Raw genomic sequence first — 22216 nt, forward strand, 5'->3', positions numbered from 1 at the left:
CAGGTAAAGAATGGATGGTTGGGGAGGGTGGCGGGGGAGGGAGGGGTCTCTGGTGGACTTTGATCGTCCCGGCAGAAATAATCAACAAAGCCCGAGAGCTGGACTGACCTGTGCGTGTGTTGCTGAAATAGAGCTGATAATAAAATTTGACAAGGTCGAGTAGTTAGACTTTTTTTTGGTTTGTTTACGCCTAGAACTTTGCCGGCATCCGCAAAGAAATTTCAAATGCAAACACGATTATTCGATTCACTCATCAATCTATACATTTGCACTGTGCATACTAAAAAATACACCAACGGATTGCAATTTGAACAATACGCATTCCCTCACATTGAGCTGGTGTCAACTTTTGCTTGGAAATATACGAAAATTGGCAAATGAATCCCCCAAATTCCAGCCGATCCCTCCTTCCGCATCGTTCGCTCCATCGTCATCACACTCCATTTCTCGACCATGTTTCCACTCCTGCCTCCCTTCTCTATGTCACACACACACACATCGACACACACACTCCAGAGCAGTAGTCATTCTACTTATAGCCTTGCCATAAATCAACCTGTCATTCTCCGTCATGCTGGCTGCATTTCGCTGGTGGGGCTATTGGCGAACACACACGCATACACCAACGTAGACTGAGGGATGGCAACGAGCACATCTACACAAACACACAAACACAAAGAGTCCGAAGGGAGCTCGAGAAAATGCGGTTGGCAAATGTGAATACTGCACTGATTAATCGAGATAGTTTTCAAATTTTAGGCACCAAAGACGTGTGATAGTGACAAGAATGGCTCTTCTAAAAGCTAAAAGTTGGAGGACTGACACAGGAGCCCTGAGGAACGCCACCATTTTGCACAGTGTGGACATTGAAGTAGGAAATATTACATTTTAGGCACGTGAGAGGTTATTATGGATTTCTCGTATTGATTGGCTATACACAAGCTCTTTCTGCTGAAAGTTGCATGACTCAAGTAGGAACCCTGAGGCATCCCACGATTTTAGCTTTGTGCTGGAGTGTGTATAAGTGTCGCAAATGATATTCACTGATTTTTTCTTTTCATATTAGGCACTGGAAGTGTATTTATGGATGTCTCACACTGACAAAAATTGGTTTCTGCTAAAAGTTCCATGACTGACGTAGGAGCCCTGAGGAGTCCCATGATTTCTCCCAATTCTTTAAAACTGGATGTTTTAGTGACCTTTTATAGCAGGCAGCCCAAGGGACCCCCTTCTGCAATGAATATGTCGTACTATGCGAGGAAAATGATGGTCACACTTGATATGGACTAGTTTTCTGACACCAACCGCACATTTTAGAGAGGACTTTTATATTTTGGGCAGCCAAAATAGACTTTAGCCTCTTTGTGAACAATATTTGAGCAAAATAGGCCTTTTTGTGTACAATAAAAAAAATTGATTATATTTATCAGGTCAGATTTTGATCAGTATAGCAGGTGTACCTAATAAAGTGTCCTGTGAGAGTATGGTGATTTATGTAAAAAAAAAAAGAAAAAAAAAAAAAAGATATTACCCCTCTGGCTCACTGGTGGGTGCAGTCGCTGATTATACTCCATTATGATGATGGTGATGATGGTCATTTAATGGAGTGCTAACATGCAGAGTCAGTGATTCGGGTGCAAAATGACGGTTATTGTTATGCGCCATTTATTTGAAGTATGGCGCGCGTACAGTAAACAAGAGTGATGGATTATCATCATTTTCTGACACCGTGTCACGTCTCATATCTCGTTTAGCATGAGTGAGATGACAGTTTTTTTTTTTCCGACCTTCACCGGAGGCTGGCCGGCCACTTTATTAGGTACAGCTAATAGCAGGTTATACCCATGTCGGGGAGACGTATATATATTTCCAAGGTCGCAGGTCTCAAGCTTATGCGAAGTCGTCCTGCCTCCGTGCTCTGCTGCTCTCCTCCTCTGCCTTCTTCTCTCATCCTCCCTTTAACCCACCCCACACACACACACACACACACACACACACACACACACACACACACACACACACACACACACACACACACACACACACACACACACACACACACACACACACACAATCTCCAGAGATGTGTCCCGTTGCTCTGACCTCTCTCTCTCTCTCGCTCGCTCTCTCTCTGGCAGTCTGCCCAGTTCTTTTTCTTTCCTTCTCTCCTTCTCCTTTGTATCTTTGGTCTTTGTTGGCTCTATCACTCCATCTATTGATCTATCTATTTTTCTAATCTCCTTTTGTCTCGCCTCTCCTATGCACCCCCGCCGCTTCTTTCACCCGCCCCTCTTCCTCTGTTGCACGTATTGCGCGCATCCTCTTATCTCTTCATCCTCTCGGCTGTCATCCGCGCACTTATCTCCTGTTTTTTCTTTCCTGCTTTCTTCTTTCCTGCTTTCTTCTTTGCTGCTGCTGTGGCAGAGGAAGGCTGCTGGGGCTGGGCAGCCAGCTAAGGCTGCTTCTCTCTGGGCATGGTGCCCACAGAGGGTGGGTAGGATGCAGTGAGTGTGTGTGTGTGTGGGGGGGGGGGGGGGGTGACAGAATGGAGCATATTTCTGTTGAGTCACACTTGTTAAGACTTAAAACTAAAACATGTTTTCAATTTTGCTCGAAAATATCACTGCAATGCATTTCCAAAAAAATAGCTCTGAAAAAATGAAGAGACCAGTTTGCCTGGTTTTGCGGTTTGAGTAAATGTAACAATATTTTGCTTGTTTTCTATCAACGGCATCCAAAATAACTCCCAAATCCCAAATATAAAAAATACATTCAATTATTAATTATTATTAAGTTTGTCAAACTAATCATAAACCTTGTGTAATAAACCTAAACATTAGGATATCTAATAGCATGAAAAGGCTAACAAACTAGCATTGACATCATGCTAACCTTTACCAACATAGACAATATAGCCACTAGCATATATTCTTTATCCTCTGCAAAACGTGATCAATTGTTGCTGCTTGTGATGTCTTTTGTCTTTCTTCATCAAATCTATTTCGTCGTATTTATTTACTAATATATTATACTGCCCCCTGGTGGCCAAGACACACACCAGCTACACAATGCCCATTCAATTAATGCATTAATCATCATACACAATCTGTTTGCATTCTGTATTTGTTTCGAAGTACAGTACATTGATATTTTTCATATGATTGTACTGAAACAGATTTATACAATTTCCATTCATTTCAATAGGGAAAGCTAATTTGGGAGTGCTTTGAATTGCAACCGTGGTCACAGAACAAATTGAACTCGGAAGTCAATTTACCACTGAATTCTAACCCAAGCAGAAAATAAAATAAAAATGGTCAAGTACACATTTTTTCCAGAGCTATATACTTTTCTCACCACATAACACACATTAGATAACAAACTTCCTCTCATGCGTCCCCTTGCTCTTTATGTCCACTATTGTACTGAAGTTTCAGTGATGCAGCGTCATCTGTCTGTGAACTCTTTAACTACAACAACAAACTGCAAAGTTTGAGACTATCATCCAAAAGCCTATTTGCAACCCTTTTTTACTGTATTTGCAACCCTTTTTATTGTATTTAACCCTCATACAACTAGACAGCAGCTGCCAAGCTGTGACCGAGTGTGCTAAATATATTTATGAACTACTTTTTTTTTTTTTAAACGATTTAAGTGCTTTTTTTTCGGTGTGGGACGTTTTGGGGGGGTTGTAGTTCCAAGAAGCCACCAGTAGACGTCAGTGTTTCTTCTCATCTAACTTTTATAAACAAAAAAAAACATTTGCTCACTGTTATATTAATTTTGACTGAAGGCTAATTGTTCTGAGAGGGTCAATGAAAGCTAAGCATCATTAACTTTCTTTTTGGGGGGGTGGAGGGGGGTAATGTACTTGTACTGGATTTCAACAGGTGTACCTAATAAAATGACCTGTGTTTGTATGAAAGCCAAAAGAGTACGTTGCATGGAAACACTGCTCATAAACATACACAAATGCCTTTTTTTTTTTTACTGCATTTCTCCACCCTCAAAGTATGCTGACATGACAAAATACACAAAGACTAAACTGCTCCACTTCAATTAAAATGCAACTTTGAAGGTTAGAGAAGGTTAAATTGGTCGTGTGGCAGCGGTGACAAAAACGCAGGCCGCCAGCCAGCGCCTTTTATACAGACAATGTCTACAATTATGTGGATAGTACTGCCCGTGTAAAATCCACACACAACGTACCACACACACGCATACATCGGTCAGGACTTCATCCAAAATATGCCCAGGCCTCGCCCCCCCCTCCGGTAGCTAACGTGATGACATCAACCGCAGCATCTGAAGCTCGTCGTTTGTCAAAGAAATAGCGACATTCACAGTTTAAGCGTGTTAACATCCTTGAGTGATTGGTTCCCAAAGGCTCACGGGACCTGTCTTGCCTCATGCTGACACACACGGAGGGGTCAAGCTCATTCCCAAATGGAGATGAATTCCCAGGATGCACATCAACCAATCAGGGATCATTATTCAAAGAAACTTTGTGATGTTCACAAGCACCTTTATGTGTGTGAGTGTGTGTTTGTGTGTGCGTCATTGAGGCTCCCATTGGGATCCACACACAAAGGAAAAGAAATCTCATACACTCCTTAAGCACGAGTTAACAATTATGATAAATTGTGGAACACTTTTGAAATTCGCTTTTAAAAGTTAAATGAGAACTTGTTCATGCAGAAGGCCTTTTTTTTTTGTATAATGTACCCGGAGGTCAAAGGGCACCATAAAATACAAGCAAGCCTTCTCATTTGTGTCTAAATACTTTCACAAGTTTACATTACACATCTCCAAACAGAAATCCCCGAACGATGCATAGTTGCATAAAAACATATCTTTCCACTCTGAGAGAAACATTTGTGCATCATTTTGACCTAAAATAGAAGGCAGGCTGCACCGCATAGTGAGAGGGCAGCCTTCATTGAGGCTAAAAACACACACATTGCACTTCACCACTGTCACACACTTGACATATAGGCACTTTTCTCCACTTATAGACTAAACTTAGAAACGGGGGACTTTACACAGCAACTTAACATGGCCATAAAACATATTCTAAGCACCCAGTTACTATTACATTGTGACATGATAAAAAATAATACACATAAATATCACAAATAAATGAATTGAGGGTTTTTTTCTTACCTTATGAATCTGAATCCTTTTTGTTGAAGTCCAAGAAATGTGTCCAGTGTTGAAAGTGCGACCCAGAAACCCACTTGTTGCAGTGTCTTTATCTTGACAGATATCACTGTGTAGTCCACTTTTTTCGGGTCACACTGTCCATTTATGACCGGTAGAAGTGATTAAAAAAAATGAGTCTCCGTTGATGAAAAGTCCTATAAAGTCCAACATAAAGACGAATTCTAGCTAGTTAGGATCAACAGGTGTCACTAACCAAACAAGCTCAATTATAAAAACAAAAACAAAATAAGTCCTCCAACACAGGACAAGAACTAGAATAAGCAGAAAAGCAAGAAGTTGCTTTTTCTAAACAATCGAACGAGATATATATATATTTTTTTTTTTTAAATTGTCGTGACCCCAAAAGTTTTGGTTCCGACTGCCGAATCTGCTTCTCCGCGCAGTGTGTCAAAATGTGGAGGAAGAGGACGGAGTGGGTGTTTCTAAAGTGAAGAAGGTGTGTCCATCAAAGTGGACAAAATTCGGAGGGGGGGGAGAAAATGTGTCAGGAGTGGGATTTGAACCCACGCCTCCATTCGGAGACCAGAAATCCCTGCTTCCAGCTGAAGGAAGGTGTTCAACCTTGAGTCTGGCGCCTTAGACCGCTCGGCCATCCTGACATGTTCACGACTGTGGGAGAAATGAAATATAACCCATACCCCGTTGTTGTATTTTTTTAATTTCCATCGCGTTTTTGTTCATAGATCGGAAATATACGTGATAATTTACCTCTGTACTTTTTGAAACATACCAGCCGTTCAGTGTCAAAACCATACTGTAATTCAAAATACATGAATGCAGCGGCCATTCTGTGTCCAAAAATAAAAGTTTGCCAACGAACAAAATTTGTGTCGGAAGAATACAATTTCACGTTTCTGAGTGTGAAAGATTGAAAAAAATGATGTCAGGAGTGGGATTTGAACCCACGCCTCCATTCGGAGACCAGAATTCCCTGCTTCCAGTTGAAGGAAGGTGTTCAACCTTGAGTCTGGCGCCTTAGACCGCTCGGCCATCCTGACATGCCTAAAATGATGAGACAAATGAATGTAACCCATACCGCTCGGCCATCCTGACCAAGCAACCGTGACCAATAAAATATAACCCCTCATTCATTTATTTTTTTTAAATTTCCATCGAGTTTTGGTTCAAAGATAGGAAACATACGTGATAATTTATCGCTGTTCTGTTCTTTAGCAGCCATTTAGTGTCAAAACCGTACTGTAATTAAAAAGACATTAATGCAGCTGCCATTCTGTGTCCACAAATAAAAGTCAGCCAAAGAGCAATTTTTGCATCACAAGCATACACTTAAGAAGACTTTCAGGTAGCTGAGTGTGAAAGCCTAAAACGAAGCCTGTCAGGAGTGGGATTTGAACCCACGCCTCCATCTGGAGACCAGAAATCCCACTTTCATAGTGTGAAAGGAACTGAATCTTGAGTCTGGCGCCTTAGACCGCTCGGCCATCCTGACTTTTGTTAGTCCTTACGAATTGAATGATTCTACAAAATAATTTCAATTTTTGAAAAAATGTGTCCAAACATTAATACATATTAATAAAACACTTGAATTCCATCCATTTTATTAGATATACATCAGGCAACATCTAAATTCTTTTTTATTCACAGTGAAGATAACCACGAGTGGGACTTGAACACAACCCTTCCTTAAGAGACCTAAATTCTCAGATTGTGATGGTGGGAGGTGAATCCTTGAATCCGGGACCGCACAGCAATCCTGACATACCAAAGGATTGCTATTGCAGCCAAGGTCACAGCTCAAAGCCTCGTCTTCAGTTTGAAGGTGAAGAGTCTTCTGGATGTTTGGAGTGTCGGTGGCTAACAGCTTATTTTAGCAGCCCATTGTTTGGATTTGTACTCCCGATGTCCTTCTCACATTTAATTCAACCTCCTCCCCTCTCTTACTTCTTCTAAATGCTCCCATGAACGCATTATCTCAAGGACATCGCTGTGCGAGGGGGATCACCGATATCATCGATTCTTATCAGGAGTTCACAACACCGGGTAACGTTTGTTGCATTTAAGGCACTCCTTTCCGATACCCATCTCGTATTGGATTGAATGAAAATGCAGCATGTCTGCTCCCAAATTAATCCCCAGTAATAAAACAGGGGCCGCATTTATCATCATTTGCATGCATGTGAGGTTAAATATTTGTGTGACATATTTATTTACTGTGATAAGACCCATTAATGTGCGTGATTTAGTGCAGATCCCACGAGCGGTTTACTTTGGAGCGCCTCGTTGGCCGTGCTGGATGTTTCCCCCCCTTGAATGCACCACTATATGCAAGAACCCGAGGCCAGCACTTCAATATAGAAGTCAAAGAGCTCAAATGATTAAAAAAAAACACCAAGCAAAGGGGGTTAGAATGTAGTAAAAGTCAGGTTAAAAATTGGGTAATGTTTGAATACACAAAGGTTTCTTCCATTTGCTGTCTTTATTTTTTTACGATGGTAGATGGAGAAAGCAGAATGATATGTGAAGGACAGGTAAACGTGGCTTTTATACATCCTAAGGTGAAAAGAATGTTAAGTGCAACAGGAAGAGGCCGTTGCAAAGGATAGATAGCGGAGAGCGAGCTCTGGAATCGTGTCATTACAGTGGGAGGAGAGGAAAATAAAGCGTCGGCGGGGTCAAGATAAGACGACGGACCCGAAAAGAGCCGATAACGGGATAGCGGGAATGTTGGAGGATTCGTTTGGGGACATTTGTCTTTGAAGTGACTTTCCTAAAACATAATTAGGTGTGTTAGTAAATGTTGACAAAAATGTGAATTTGGCTAAAACAAAATTCACAAAAAAAAAAAGATAGATCCGCATTTTATTTCATTTTAATTCGTCTTTTCCATCCACAATCCCGAGAATTCTATTTTAGTAAACAATTCAAACCTGCAAAATTTCCTGCTGGTGACAACATAGGACATACAACTGGAATTAAAACATTAGTGTTTAACATTTATATATAGATATATATTAGCAAAAGCAAAATATTTATATTCTCTCCCTCCCCGCCCAGAAAGAAAAACAAAACCGATTCCTCCTCGTGTTATCGTCCGCGTAAATTGATAGTAAAGGGATTATTGCGTGTGTTCCTGGCACAACGAAAGGCTGACGGAAAACGTAGAAGAAGAAAACGGCGAAAAAGATAGCAGCAAAATGGCGGACTCGAGGAACAGTGTGCACTCACTCACTTATACACCGATGAAAAAAAAACACGTGAAGTAATTTAACGACGACGATGACGGAAAGTTTCGGTCGACTCATTAACAACGGTGTCAGCTGCTGTCCTCCAGGGCGTTGACGACCTGCTCCAAAATGTCGGGGCAGCGGTCGGCGATCTGTTGCAGCACTTGGTTGGCGTACTCCTGCAGCTCCGCCCCCTCCCGCTCGCACAGCATCAACTCCGCCTCCAACTGCAAATATGAATTTGAATTTGATATTTATAATAATGATCTTGGAATATGTCTATTAATAAACAATGTTTACTTATTTAACATAATAGTATAATGTAGTCCAAATGCAAACAAAAGAAAAAAATGCTACATTGTAGCATTTAGCTTGAAAGTACGTTAAAATGTATGAGTCAAAAATCTTGACTCCACACTGGCAGTTGATCCATATTTAGTAAAATAACATTTAAAAAAAAGTCGGCTATTAAGTCGTTTATTTAAGCCTTATTGAGCTAGCTAAGGTATCACAATTGTCATATGAAATGAAAATATAAATAAATGAACTAAAACAAAATCTGTACAAATGAAATCCAGAATAAACAATGGATTTTTTTTTTAAATCCTATCGGACCATGTCCATCTTTTCTCACAGGAAGCCGTGTGATCACGTTTAACACACACAATGGTGCATATCAGACGATGTCGTCAAAAAAAAAAAGAAATGAGGTTCCGCCTGCCCCGTGGCGAGTGGAACATTTCTGTGAGAAAGCGCCGGTGCTGTTTGCTTTGGCAGCAACTCGGGCCGCCGTGTCTAACCTGACTGCCTTAACGACCAATACATCTGTATCAATACGAGTGCTGCTCAAGGAGCTAACATTAGCCACTGTGTGCGTGTGCGTGTGTATATGTGTGTGTGCGTGAGTGTGCAAACAGGGCTTAAACATTGCCAAACATTTCAAAGGTTAAATCTTAACTCCTTTCAGCGCTCTCATCTATTAGCCAGCAATCTCAACGGCACATTAATACTCATGTGTAGAACATCTGGTTGTAATGACGATGTTAATGAGTCGTGAAAAATCACATGAAAAAATATTCTCCATCCATATATTGCACTGTTTTTTGCTTGTTTGTTTGTAATACAGTGGTGACAGAAGTTGAATTTGTTCTGAAACCACACAAACTCAAATGATCCTTCCCCATTGAAATGAATAGAAATTCCATTAATCCGTTCCAGCCTCGCCAAAAACCTTTTTTAATGAGGAAAATGGCACTTCATAGTAAGACCAAACAGTTTTAAAATACAATCTAACTGATGAACTAATTAATTAATTTGTATTATAATCATTTCATATTCCCTAAATTCTTAGTTCGAAGTCTTATTCTATGGTATTACACCTAAAAACACACAATTACAACACAATATAAACAGAATGTCACAATTCAGACAGTTTGTGTAGATTGATTAATTGGCATGCTCAACTTGGCCACTGGGGGCAGTATCATACAGACACAAATAAAGAAGAGCGTCACAACTACTCTAAATGATATTTAAAAAAAATATAATACCAACCAAACAACGGCTTGTATCTGGACAAAAATTGTAAAGGATTGCTGCATATAACATGACCTAAATCTAATTCAAAATGGCGACGATTGCCATTGGTCACATGGTGCAGTGTTGCACTAATAAACTAACAAAACATTTCCCAATTTTTAAAGAGCTCTCATCGGCTTTAGCTGCAATCCCCCAGAAAAAACACAACCGTAAAGATAAGATAGGGCGCAGATAAAGAACGGAGGTGTCGCCAATCTCCTTCTGCTTCTCGCAACCTTGACCTCGCTGACACTTCATATGATATCTAGAAATTGCGTGGATGTAATGTGACATCTATCGTGTGTGTATATATGGACTTCATCCCACACTGTACCTTGAGAACATTTAAAAGAAAATCAACCCTTAAGTTTCCTTTTTGTGTCCCGATTATAATGAAGGTGACTGCGTATGTGCGCTATAGTGGCAAGCAAGCGCCATTGAAAAGCAGAGATAAAGAGCTGAGATATGTGTGTGAGAGTGTGTTAGGTTGTAGAAGATGATTTTTACAACAGCCATTAAAGCTCCATTATCGTGATGGATTATCAACTGCACACACGCGCGATATATATGCGCTCCGACACGCCGGTTATCAGCGTAGGGATGAGGCGAGAAATGTGTGTCTCTGCATGTGTGTGTGTGTACCTTGACTCATATCGCAGACCTTGAATGTCAACAAGGTGGAACCTAAAAGTTGTGCGTGTGTGTATATATATAAACATATATATATAAAAACATACATAAATATATACCGTAATTTTCGGACTATAAGTCGCGTTTTTTTTTCATAGTTTGGGTGGGGGGGCGACTTATACTCAGGAGCGACTTATATACATATATATGGTTTTTTTTCACTTTTTTGGGCATTTTATGGCTGGTGCGACTTATACTCCGGTGCGACTTATAGTCCGAAAATTACGGTATATAAAAAACATATATATATATATATATATATATATTTTTTTTTAAATATATATATATATTTTAGTGCTCGTTGTGATTGCGAGATTTTAATTTCAGAAAAACCAAAAAATAAATAAATAAATAAATAATATATATATATATATATATTACTGCTTGTGATTGCGAGATTTTAATTTCAGCTGGAAAAATGTGATGCTAAATTCAAAGTCTTGATGCTCCTAGCTATGAAGCTGCGCGAAGCCTACAAAGCACATAACTAACTATGTGTATTGAGTCTGTGTACAGTAGTCCAGTTAACAGGCTACAAAGGGAATAAAAGTGTAGAGAAAGTGCTCCTTTGGGGAGGGGGGGTAAAAAAGCTGGTCTGCTTTTGGCCGTAAAAGCTCAAGACAAAGCCAGTTTGTTTGTTTGTGTTGAGGGTGATTCAACTTAATGTGATAATTGCTGTTTTAATATCATATCTCCACGGAAGGAGGCTCAAGAGAGCAGGAAATGAGATTAGGCAAATACAGTAATATTCCATGAATAATTAAAGGGAGACATAAACAAACGTTTGCCGTCTTTATATCGGAGGGAAACCGGCAAATGTTCCATCCTGCATTATCATGTTGAAAAAAGGTTCCATCGACGACGCCCTGTCCTGTTTTTGTACCGCTCATCATTCGGTGACCGCGACATTCGGTGCACAAACACGTTGTCGTCTGCTAGTCTGCGCTCGGGGGGCCGCGACGTTGAGAAAACAAACATGGCGTGGCTCCGAGACAGTGAAAAGTGTGATTTTCCTGCCACCACAATAATAAACATATTGTTAAATTAATACCTCTACAAGCAAACTGGAGGTTTATTATCTTTTTAAAAAAAAAGGCTGCAGCTTTTGCACAGCAGACTTGCGGTGTTTTATTTTGGTTTGTTATATTTGACATCCTTTGAAAACCTTTTTTTGTCTGTCCTTTCAGGATATATAAGCCAACAAGTATGCATGCAAAAGAAGTTCTTGTTGCTTTTGGACGGCAGCGTGACAATGACATGCGCACTCTGTAATTGTCTTCTATTTTGCGTCATTACCACGGCTTGTCCGATTGTAAATAGGAGGAGCCGAAATTTGACGTTTTTTCCGGGGACAGACAAAATTAGACGACGAGGCACTCGGGATTCAGAAAAGACAATAAAACACTTCATTAAGTTTTTCCAGCAACAACAATACACGGTCAGTCAAGCGACCTGCATACTTTCACCTAGGCCAGGAGCGGAGGTCGGAGTCTCCGTTGTGCTCATTAGAGACGCCGTTCAGCCATGACGCTTATTATTATTATTATTGGCAGAGAAATAGCTTGGAGTTTTGGACCGCATTTTCTTTGGGATGGATGCGTGTTCGCTGCCTGGCGATAATTGCATGTAAACGCTACAAAACGCCAGCGGGAAGCGGCCTTGACGACGCAATGCGTTGTGATTACAAAGGCGCCACGTTTGTAAAAACAAAAAGCCGCCGACTGACGCATGGCTGTGGCTATTGTGTGGAAATGAGTTTTTGACATTTTTTTTTCTTGCTCGATGCTAAACAAATGCTTGGGTTTGAAAAAGATGCTTGCACATGAGTCAATTTTTTGGGGTCACCGTTGAAAATCAAAAATAAATGTCACTCTTGAAACGTTCATGTGAATGATGTACGATTTAAACGGTGTGAGAGTGGGACAGTTCATGATGAATTTTCATCTTACTTAAAAAAATGGACTAATTTTGTCTCAATAAATCACTTTTCGATCCGAGAGCACCAAAATTACATTCGGAGTACCTCAAGGCTGTATCCTGAGGCCTCTTCAGATTAACATTTACACGCTTCCAGTTGGTCAAATGATAACAAATAACAAAATAAATAAATTGCCATAATTAAGTATTTATATTATGATTAGAATCACTCACCAATCTATATTTGATTTTTTTTCCTTTCTCCATCCAGCATGAGAAATCTCACAAATACAAAGCTAAATATTTAACTCCAGCCAACTAGTGGAAAGCTGACTATAATAAGAACGTAACGCCCTTTCTCAGAAGCCCACAAATCAATTTTAATTGAAAGGGCGTTTTTTTTTTCTTCTTTTTGCACCTTTAGTCAGTGGATCATAGGGGACGTCTCCTATTTTCGGTTGCAGATGAAAAACACCTTCAGGACTTGTCTCGCCACTCGAGAGGACACAACCGTGTATTCATGAGGATGGTAGGGAAATGAGTCGTGTGCTTTAATGCATACAAAATGGAGTGATCATGTAACACCTTGATATGTTTTCAGCATGAAGAGGCCCACAAGCCACCACGAAATATATTCACGCAAGCACTTACCGTGACAGTGAGCTAACAATTTCTTTCCCTGTCCTCATTTTTATGTCATTTTCTCCCCTGCCTCTCCCCGATGACAACTTTTCAGCAGTCGAATAAATGCACGACCCCTCCTTGCCGCCCTCCTGCTGCCAACAATCTTTTTGAAAAACTAAAAAAAAGGAACACTCACCCCGCGCTAAATGAAACGATGTGAACGCGGGATTGTTCTGTAGCCAGCCGCTTGTCGCCAGGTGACCCGGCGGAATAAATCTCTTCAATAAAGTCAAAGGAGGCGCCAAGAGCATGCCAGGGTGTGCCCTTCGCTCGCCCACACACGTACACAGATGGTATTTGCAGCAAGGATTTTACAGTGCAGTAATATACTTTTTTTTTAAAGCAGCATGTGGTTTTTGGGTTCACTTTAAACTACTCAAATGAGCTCGTGAATGTGAGTTGTGAATTTTACTATCCGTCTACTAAGTGTATTTCTGCGCTCACAAAATGAAATCATTGGCGAAAATGCACTCAAAATATAAATCAGTCTTGCGCGGAGTCGCTAACGAATGTACAAACGAGCACTTTACGACATTTGAAGACGTATTTAAAGTGTCACGGAATGGAAATGGACGTTAAGTGATCTTTTGGTACTTTCCGCGCATGATTTCGATCTCCCACCTGTTCTTGCGTCATGCCGTGCAGTTTAGCGCGCCAGGAGTCGGCGGAGTCGGCGCGGTGATAGGCGGGCGGCGGGGCGAAGTCTTGCAATATGACGGGGTCTCGTTCCTGACACAGCGAGGTCAGGTGACTGATGTACAGCTTCAACTTGCTGCGGTTCTGGTCCAGATCCAGGAGAGGAGAGAGAATCTGAGGAAAGACAAACGATTAATCCAATTTAAATCGGCATCGCAATGGAGTTGAATACAATTCTAATATTGGTTCTTGTATTACCAATTGAATTTATTGCTTGTTTAATAAAAAATACATGGGAAGAGAACTTTGGCAAAAGAATCGAACATCGTAAAATTGAGGGGAAAACAATCCCGATTATGTCCAAATCGTTCACTTCTTCTTGCAGTGTCTACCTATTAGAGTAAAACGTTTACAAGACAGTTTTACAGATATAAAAAGTGTCAGTAAAAGCAAAAATACAACTCACATCCTTGAGCTTGCGTTATTGTGTCCTATAAAAGGTTTAAGATTTCTCAGTTGTGGTCATGGCTGGGCGGGCAACAATTAATTGAATAATGTGAACGATTCAATTGAAATTCAAACCATTTTTGCTGGAAAATCCCAAACAATTTTGTATATAAAGAAGTTAGCACCGTGGTAATGAGCCAGGGGAAAAAAATGTGTGTGAAAGACAGTCCAAATGTTAAAACTTTGATTTCCTGCCGGAACAAACGGCAACAAAATAATAATTATTCTAATTAGCTCATTCATGCGGATTGACTAATGCTTAGCTAGCTCACAACCGCTAACCCGAGCTCACAACGGTTAGCATATTCGTTCGCTGGCACCCACGTCACTCACCAGTTCACCTTTTGAAGCGACATCCACTAAAAGTCACATTTATTACATTCAAATTGTAATGTAAGGCCAAATAAAAGTCCATTCAGCAACTTTAAAACTAAAGCCCTTCAAAAAATATCCACTACTATTTATCACCGAGTAAATCGACATACTGTATAATAGGATACGTGCTTGATTTATTTTTTTTTCTCAAGAAACAGGGAATCTTATTTCCGCATCTCCAAATGGAAGCTGACGGGAAATCAAAGTTGCTGTCACTTCCTATTCCGTGTCTACGTATTCGTTAGCGACTGACACCGAATGCATGCGCGCTACGGCTCAAGCGGGATTTTTGGTTCGTAAGCCACCTTCACCCCGTGTACAATTTGGGTAGGTGCATAATGAAGCATGCAGAGAAAGAAAATACAATTGTCAGCGTCATTATAAAGGCTATGAATGGCACCCCTAAAGCCAATTAAAGTCCATTAGGAAATAAAGGCTGCATGTTTCCCCTCAAAGGGAGCGAGAAAGAACAACCCGGGCGTGACCGTAGCGAAAAGTTTGTCATATAACTGAATCTCTTTTTATGCGCAACAGCTGTTCTCACACTTTGTTGCTAAAAAAAAAAAAGCTTTAAAAATGTCTGTTGACACTTTCCAGATCTGCCGCGGATCAAATCATTCTTAACAAATGAGAAACAGACAGAAAGAACCGGAGGAAATTGGACATTATCGAGTCTATGTTTTAACGCAGGTGCTCATTTTGTCGAAATGTTTTGTTTTTATTCAACGCTATAGGATATATATCTATACAGTACAAGTGTTTTGCTTGTATTACACCGCTTGCTATTACAAACAGCGGCGGTTTAACGAGCCCGCCGCGCTATCAAACGAGCGCATTACCACGCTATGAAAGCATCTCCGAGGAGAAATAATTCCACACCGCCGTGTGCGGGTGTCAGAAGCGTGTGTGTGTGTTGCTTTTTATTAGCCTCCCATGAAGGCCTACCGGCACCCCGACCACGTCGTCAGTCAACTCCAAAGAGAGACATTCCGCCTGGATACGAAGACCTTGGGTCACATTATTTATTGACTTTTTATTATTTATGGTAAGAAAATAAATAAAATGTGTTTGTTTGTTTCAACTCTACGCACACAGAAAACTACAAAGACATGTTTTGAACTACATTAAAACTATTGAGCTCAGACGGCAGTTATTTAGTTGAAAGAAAAAAAAAAGCACATCAAGTCTTACATTTACATGCTTGTCTTTCTTCAGCGACGCATCAAGTACTAGCAAGGACCATTAAAAATGCAAAAAGCCATAAAAAAATCTCCTCGACAAATATGCTACCGGCATACGGACGCCAACGCAGGCACTCGTGTTTAGATGTAATGTGCTATGGCAAATTACCCGCAGAGTGCGTGTGCAGCAACTGTACAGAAGAGATGGGGCGTGGCCTCCTCCTTCTTTCTGCATTGGGGGAGCTAATTAATAGCAACAACGCGGTAAGAATTCTCCGATACTCTACGCACGATACTAAATCACCATAAACCTCAAAAACACATTTTCCGCACTGAAGTAATTCATAAAAAATATGTTGTGCAGAAACTGTGTTGTAAGGTAACCCCTGATTATTGGCCGGGCCGATTATCGGCGCCGATATTTGGCATTTTGACACATATTGACATTGAAAGTGAATTGATGATAGCTTCGTGGGATGATTCAAAACTGAACAGATGATAAAAAAATGAATTGAAAAGAAATGTAAATGGAGCACATTTCATAAAAACGGGGCAACAAAAAAAAAATGCATTCAATGGCATGCTAGGAAACAAAAAGCGACAGATGACCAACGCCACAATGACGACCGGACACCGGCGTAGAAAATGCTCACCCTTCTGTACAAAACGGTGAGAGAAAGACAAAAGAGGAGGACGTGTAGGACCAGCTAGGCCCAAATGCCCTCCTCATCGTCCTGAGGCAGCGTGGGTCCAGAAAGAGCAGCGAAGGCGGTTAGCTTAAAGTAGCTAGCAACGAGACGCTAGCGTATTAAATAAATGAGTCACCTGATCCGGGGAGGGCTTGTGGTTATTAGGCAGCTCCGAGTTGGGAGACGCCACCTTCGGATGCTCGTCCTCGTAGTTATCCGCCATCAGCTTCATCCTGTTTTGAGTCTGGACACACACACACCCACACAAAACGTTAAATACGACCTTTTCAAAGTGATACGGCAGCTCGGAAAGCTTTAAGAGTCACTGTCTTTTCCACTTCCTCTCTTCTTTCCTGCGTTCCTCTCATCACATCCACTCCCGGAGCGACCCTCCGCTGCCCCGTATCCTTTTTCAGCCCCCCCCCCGACCCCAATCCCAATCCCTTGGCCTCTGCAGCTCTGTTTCCTAAATTATAGTTGTAAATCCAGCCTTACAGCGGACCTTGGAGTGAGGGAGGAAGGGAGGCAACAGGAACTACATGGAAATACATGTCGCTGGTATGTATGAGTATGGGAATAAATTATCTCATTCGCCGAGTTTCCCAGATTGCCGACTGGGCGTTTGGAATATAATATTTTAAAACCCACAACAGAAGCACACGACCTGGAAATATGATGGATTATTCTCTGCGTTGGAAAGAAAATTCTTTGGAAATTTTTGTCATTGTGTGAAATTTTATATACCAATACTAGTATCGGTACTCAGTATCGGTATCGAACATGCCTACTCTTCATCAACTCTTTGAATGACAGAATCATTTTTCCGACTAACCAAAATCCACGTCGATCTCAAATCCAAAGCGACACAACGCCGCCTTCGACAAAAATCTACCGGTAGATAAGAGAGTCCCTCTTCGGCGCCAACCCATTAAAAAAAAAAACGACCTCTTGAAAAACGTCTACTGCAGTGACTGCGTTAATAATGAATGGCCCGCATTAAAGATTGAACGGCGCTTCTCCTAGTGTGAATGCACAATTATTCTTCCGATCGACAACAAAGTAGCAGCCAACGTGTTGTTTGACCCCCGTGACCCCGTGTTTTAAGAATCTCGAGCTCTCGCCGGGTCACGTGACTGGCACGAGCGCTTTGCAGTTCCAGTTGAACAACCCGGCATCCGACTCTGATATCGCATTTCTACGTCTTTTCGCATTTTATTTTGTATCTGTGACTAATTCACTGGCCGTCGTTAATCCTGCTTCCCGACACGTCTTCATTTCCACATCTTATTCTCTCCATTTAATTGTCAGGGCTGCAGACTCTATCAAAGAAGAAGAAATATACATGTGACGCCGTACAATAAAAGATAAGGGAGCAATGAAATGATCAAGCCCCTCCCCCCCTTATATCTTCAGCTTCTTTTTAATTAGCAGCAAAGCTGACCTCAGCTCTCCCGCTCATTCAAACAAAATCTAATCATCACGCCATTATTTCATTCCTACAATCTCCTGTTTCTCTTTCTCCTACCACCCATGACAACGGAGGGAAACAAATGAAGCGAGGTAAGGAAAAAATGCTGAGTCATGATTCTGGTACAAGGTACAAAAAAAAAATTATTCCACTAGATTGAAGCTCCGAGGGGGGAATCACAGATTTGATTATTGTATCATCGCCCGCTTGATAATCTACACAATTATCAAAAATGCTGAGTCATGCTTAGATAAGATGATGAAGAAAAAAAAAAGCTTAACCTCAATTTCTGCTTGGCATTGTGAGAAAATGCGTCATTGTGATTGGCGTCGTCACCGTACGATAATAAAATTGATTACAGCTCTATTTTTCCGCTTTGGTTAGCAAGACGAGAGGTCACCAAGGATACAAACAGTCAATTGAAGACAAATATTATTTTTTGAAAGACAACAAATCATCATCTTTTCGACATTTCCCATGCAAATAACACGGATAATGTAACAATATCGCAGCCCGGCCTTGACCACAAAGGTGCGGAACAACCATGAAGGCCATGCACAAGCTGCAAATCTCAACCACATGTGTTTCTTGCGCTGTAAAATGTGGCCTGGTTTTATGATGATAACCACAATGTCTTCTTTTGCAGAGATTTAACTTTTTAATCTTTCGCAACAAGACCAGAAACCCTTATCAGCTCGCTACATATTGCTTGGAAAAATGATGATCATTGCTTTATGCACTGCCACGATGGAATATCTTTATAAATCCATCATCCTATTGACTATTCCATCCATTAATCGAATAATCGGATGCATGAAAGTGTATTACAAAGTCATTTCCCCCCATTTATTGTTGCTAATTATGTACTGTTTAGTGATAAAAACAACTCAATAACCAAATTAATAATATCACACATGAGGGTTTAATATACTCGCCAAAACGATTTAGTTACAAGTGCGGTTATTGTTTTCCAAAGTAAGAGCAGACGTTTTGTTTTGATTAAACGCAAAAGATAATCATGAATGATTAAAAATATAAAATAATGAATAATTACTATTGAGACGCTACCGTTGGAGGATTTGGACCATTCTTAGGTAAAAAAAAATGGCTCTACACGATTACTCGATTATTAAAATAGATGTTGATTAATTTGATAATCGAGTATTTGTCGATTGATCGATTAATTTTGACAGCTCAGAATGGCTCTACACGATGCCGATTAATTTGATAATCGATTACTTGCCGATTAAACGATAAATTTTGACAGCTCAAATAAATGGTTCATTATTTGGTGCATATCCTGCAGTAAAGTGATGCAAACTTTTCTTTGGGCTTCATTGATTTTACTTTACTCACTTGTCCTGTTTTACAACTGTCCAGGCGCTTTATCCGTGTGTGACAGTTACACACACAATCTCACACGCACACAAGGGAGGGACAGAGTGAATAGGTGGGAGCTAAAAATACGCTGCCAGCCTCCGCTCCGCCGACCGGCGCTCACACAAACATACACAGACGGGAATACTGAGGAAGTCTCAGCTGTGATCCATCATTGAGGGACCGAAAATTATGATACCACAGAGGGAAAGACAGGCAGCGAGACGGACCAGGAGGGGAAAAAAATGCTCACACCCTTCACAGCGCACACATTTGAAGAAAGACAGTTGAGTCTCTGTATCGCCAACTCAAAGAGCCTGTCGGTCATAAAGACCCGAAAAGGGACATAGGACCAGGTAGCCCTCTGATAAACTCAAAATTTTCAAGTAAATATTTTTAAGTCAATTCCTGCATTATGCTATGTTGGTCGGTTGGTCTTTCCCCCTTTCTATTCCTCCGATGCATTGACTGGATCATGAAACAAACTACCCACAATAAAAAGACCGGCATCCAATGGACTTGGACAGAACAACTAGAAGACCTGGACTTTGCTGACGATATTGCTCTACTCTCACACAGCCGCCAACAGATACAGTAGAAAACTCAACTACTCGAAAAAACAGCAGCAGGACTGGGACTAAAAATAAACGGAGCAAAAACCAAAGTAACGCGAGTAAACAACAAAAACACAAACCCCATCAACCTCAGGGGCTGTCCGCTGGAGGAGGTAGACAAATTCACATACCTAGGAAGTGTAATTGCAGTGGACGGTGGAACGGTTGTGAAATCAAGAATAGGGAAAGTTCAATTCAACATATTAGATAAGATCTGGAAAACCAAAACCATTTCACTCAATACTAAACTCAAAATCTTCAACTCCAACGTCAAAACAGTGCTGCTATATGGATCAGAAACATGGAGGACCACAAAACACATCACCGCTAAACAGCAAACCATTGCCTAAGACGCATCCTCGGGATCTTCTGGCCCAACCGCATCAGCAACACCAGCCTATGGGACCGCACCAAACAAGAAAAAAATAGAGATACAGGTTTTGAGGACGAAGTGAAGCTGGATAGGACATACCCTGAGAAAAAACAACATGGCTATAACCAAACCGGCGTTAACATGGAACCCACAAGGCAAAAGAAGCAGAGGGAGACCCAAAAACAACTGGAGAAGGAGCACAGAGCTGGACGTCAAGAAGATGGGACTGTCGTGGAAACAGCTAGAGAAAATGGCACAAGACAGACGAGGGTGGAAACTCTTCATCGATGGCCTATGTTCCGAAAGGAATGAAAAGGCCTGACTAACTAACTAACTTGCATTATATTTTTGCCCAGCAAATATTGATTGAGAAGTAGCCTAGTCGCTTCCTCCTCTAGTTAATCCACTCTATCCCTGGAGGATCCAGATTCTCTGTATTTGTGTGTACGAGAAGCCACAAAGGCATTTTGTCATGTTTATTCCCTCGTTTTATTGCCTGCGTGTGTTTAACTTTGTAAACATCCACCGGGCAGAGTGACAGGGGCGTATTCTCGGGGAGGCGTGACGATAAATCAACACCGGCTGGTATGAAAGTGTCGTGACGTTTGTTTAGTCCTAAATTTACCCTCGGTGGTCGGAAGCGTGCCGACACGTGAAGGAATCCTACCTGCTGTTTGAGCTCATGAACCAACCCGTCCTTCTCCCTCTTTAGGGCGGCCACTTCTTCTTGGGTTTTCTTCTTCTTGGATGAGGAGAGCTCCAGCAAGGCGATGTTGGCGTCCTTCTCGCTAATAGCAGCTAGCAGCGCCTCTTGTCTGCACACAAAAACACGGAGGTTAAGAACATCTTGAGGGGTCGTGAGGAAGGAGGAACTCATTGAAGGAGGTCAGCCAAATTGAACTTGACCAATGTTTGTTCCTAAGATTCAAAAAGTGCAAAGTCAGGGGATGTTTTTTGTGCCCAAACTTATAAATCATATATCGCATAAATAGAAAGGGCCGTTAGCGTCAACTGTCAACAACCAAAACATGTGCTGTCAACAAGAGAAGCAAACAAAGCTTCGGTTTGGTGATCACAAAGCTCGGTTTCCTTTTTCATTTGTGACCCCCGCGACATATAAATCATACAGATTTGTATGTATAAAGACAAAAGCCTCAAAGAGCAGACGTGCAATTATACGAATCCGCCCACGACTCCCCTTTTGCTGCAAAGTCATGCGTTTATTCCTTCCAATATATATTTTTTTTTGTTTCAATTTGGAACACGCGCTTGTGCGTGCGTCGCTGCGGCAGCGACGGAATGCGGCGATGAGAGTGTCTAAATGAAGACAGATTACACGTTTCGCCTGGGTGAGGGCCCGCGGATTCTTCGGTCAACCTCGCTGACCGCGCTGTCAGTGTCCCATCATGCATCTGTGCTGCGGCGCTCATTAGCTAGACAGCAGCTGGACACGCTTAAGCCACGATTGATGGATCAATCCTCCCGATGATTAGTTTGCTTTATGAAATTATTAAATGTGAATGAATGGGAATGGCTCTTGAATTCGTTGGTGCAGTTTGCAAAGTCTACTAGTTATTAATTTAGACCGTCTAATCGACAACAAACCGATTATCTAATTAATCGCCTTGTATCTTAATAATCGAGTCATCGTTTAGAGACCATTTTTTTTCAAACAAGATTGTCCAACTCTTCTGATTTCAGGCTCAGATTTCTGAATGC

At 41.2% G+C, this 22216-nt stretch overlaps 2 protein-coding genes and 3 non-coding genes across 15 annotated transcripts in view; all 5 read right to left on the minus strand.

Annotated features, from left to right (window-relative positions):
* wnt5b (wingless-type MMTV integration site family, member 5b) overlaps window positions 1–5660 on the minus strand; it is a 35296-nt gene extending 29636 nt beyond the window's left edge. The window contains exon 1 of the mRNA XM_037243549.1: window positions 5164–5660. The gene's annotated coding sequence lies outside the window, so the exon portion shown is untranslated. The remainder of the gene's footprint in view (window positions 1–5163) is intronic.
* Window positions 5661–5705: 45 nt separating this feature from the next.
* trnal-caa lies at window positions 5706–5822 on the minus strand. The gene is made up of 2 exons: window positions 5785–5822; window positions 5706–5751 (listed from the first exon to the last, which is right to left on the minus strand). It is a non-coding gene; the product is annotated as a tRNA-Leu (tRNA).
* A 282-nt stretch (window positions 5823–6104) lies between these two features.
* On the minus strand, window positions 6105–6221 carry trnal-caa. Its single transcript has 2 exons — window positions 6184–6221; window positions 6105–6150 (listed from the first exon to the last, which is right to left on the minus strand). It is a non-coding gene; the product is annotated as a tRNA-Leu (tRNA).
* Window positions 6222–6557: 336 nt separating this feature from the next.
* On the minus strand, window positions 6558–6673 carry trnal-caa. The gene is made up of 2 exons: window positions 6636–6673; window positions 6558–6603 (listed from the first exon to the last, which is right to left on the minus strand). It is a non-coding gene; the product is annotated as a tRNA-Leu (tRNA).
* A 1347-nt stretch (window positions 6674–8020) lies between these two features.
* LOC119117012 (ELKS/Rab6-interacting/CAST family member 1-like) overlaps window positions 8021–22216 on the minus strand; it is a 53144-nt gene continuing 38948 nt past the window's right edge. For 6 of the 11 annotated variants that reach the window (XM_037242931.1, XM_037242930.1, XM_037242926.1 and 3 more), the window contains 4 exons: window positions 21165–21312; window positions 16802–16909; window positions 13899–14087; window positions 8021–8635 (listed from right to left, as the gene is read on the minus strand). In XM_037242931.1, the coding sequence (XP_037098826.1) occupies window positions 8498–8635; window positions 13899–14087; window positions 16802–16909; window positions 21165–21312 (583 nt within the window). In that variant the 3' untranslated portion in view covers window positions 8021–8497. Of the gene's footprint in view, window positions 8636–13898; window positions 14088–16629; window positions 16711–16801; window positions 16910–21164; window positions 21313–22216 lie in introns of those variants that run through there. The other 5 variants (XR_005096403.1, XR_005096402.1, XR_005096401.1 and 2 more) reach the window with 1 other exon arrangement.

Source organism: Syngnathus acus, chromosome 23 (assembly GCF_901709675.1).
Source record: "Syngnathus acus chromosome 23, fSynAcu1.2, whole genome shotgun sequence".
NCBI classification, from domain to species: domain Eukaryota; kingdom Metazoa; phylum Chordata; class Actinopteri; order Syngnathiformes; family Syngnathidae; genus Syngnathus; species Syngnathus acus.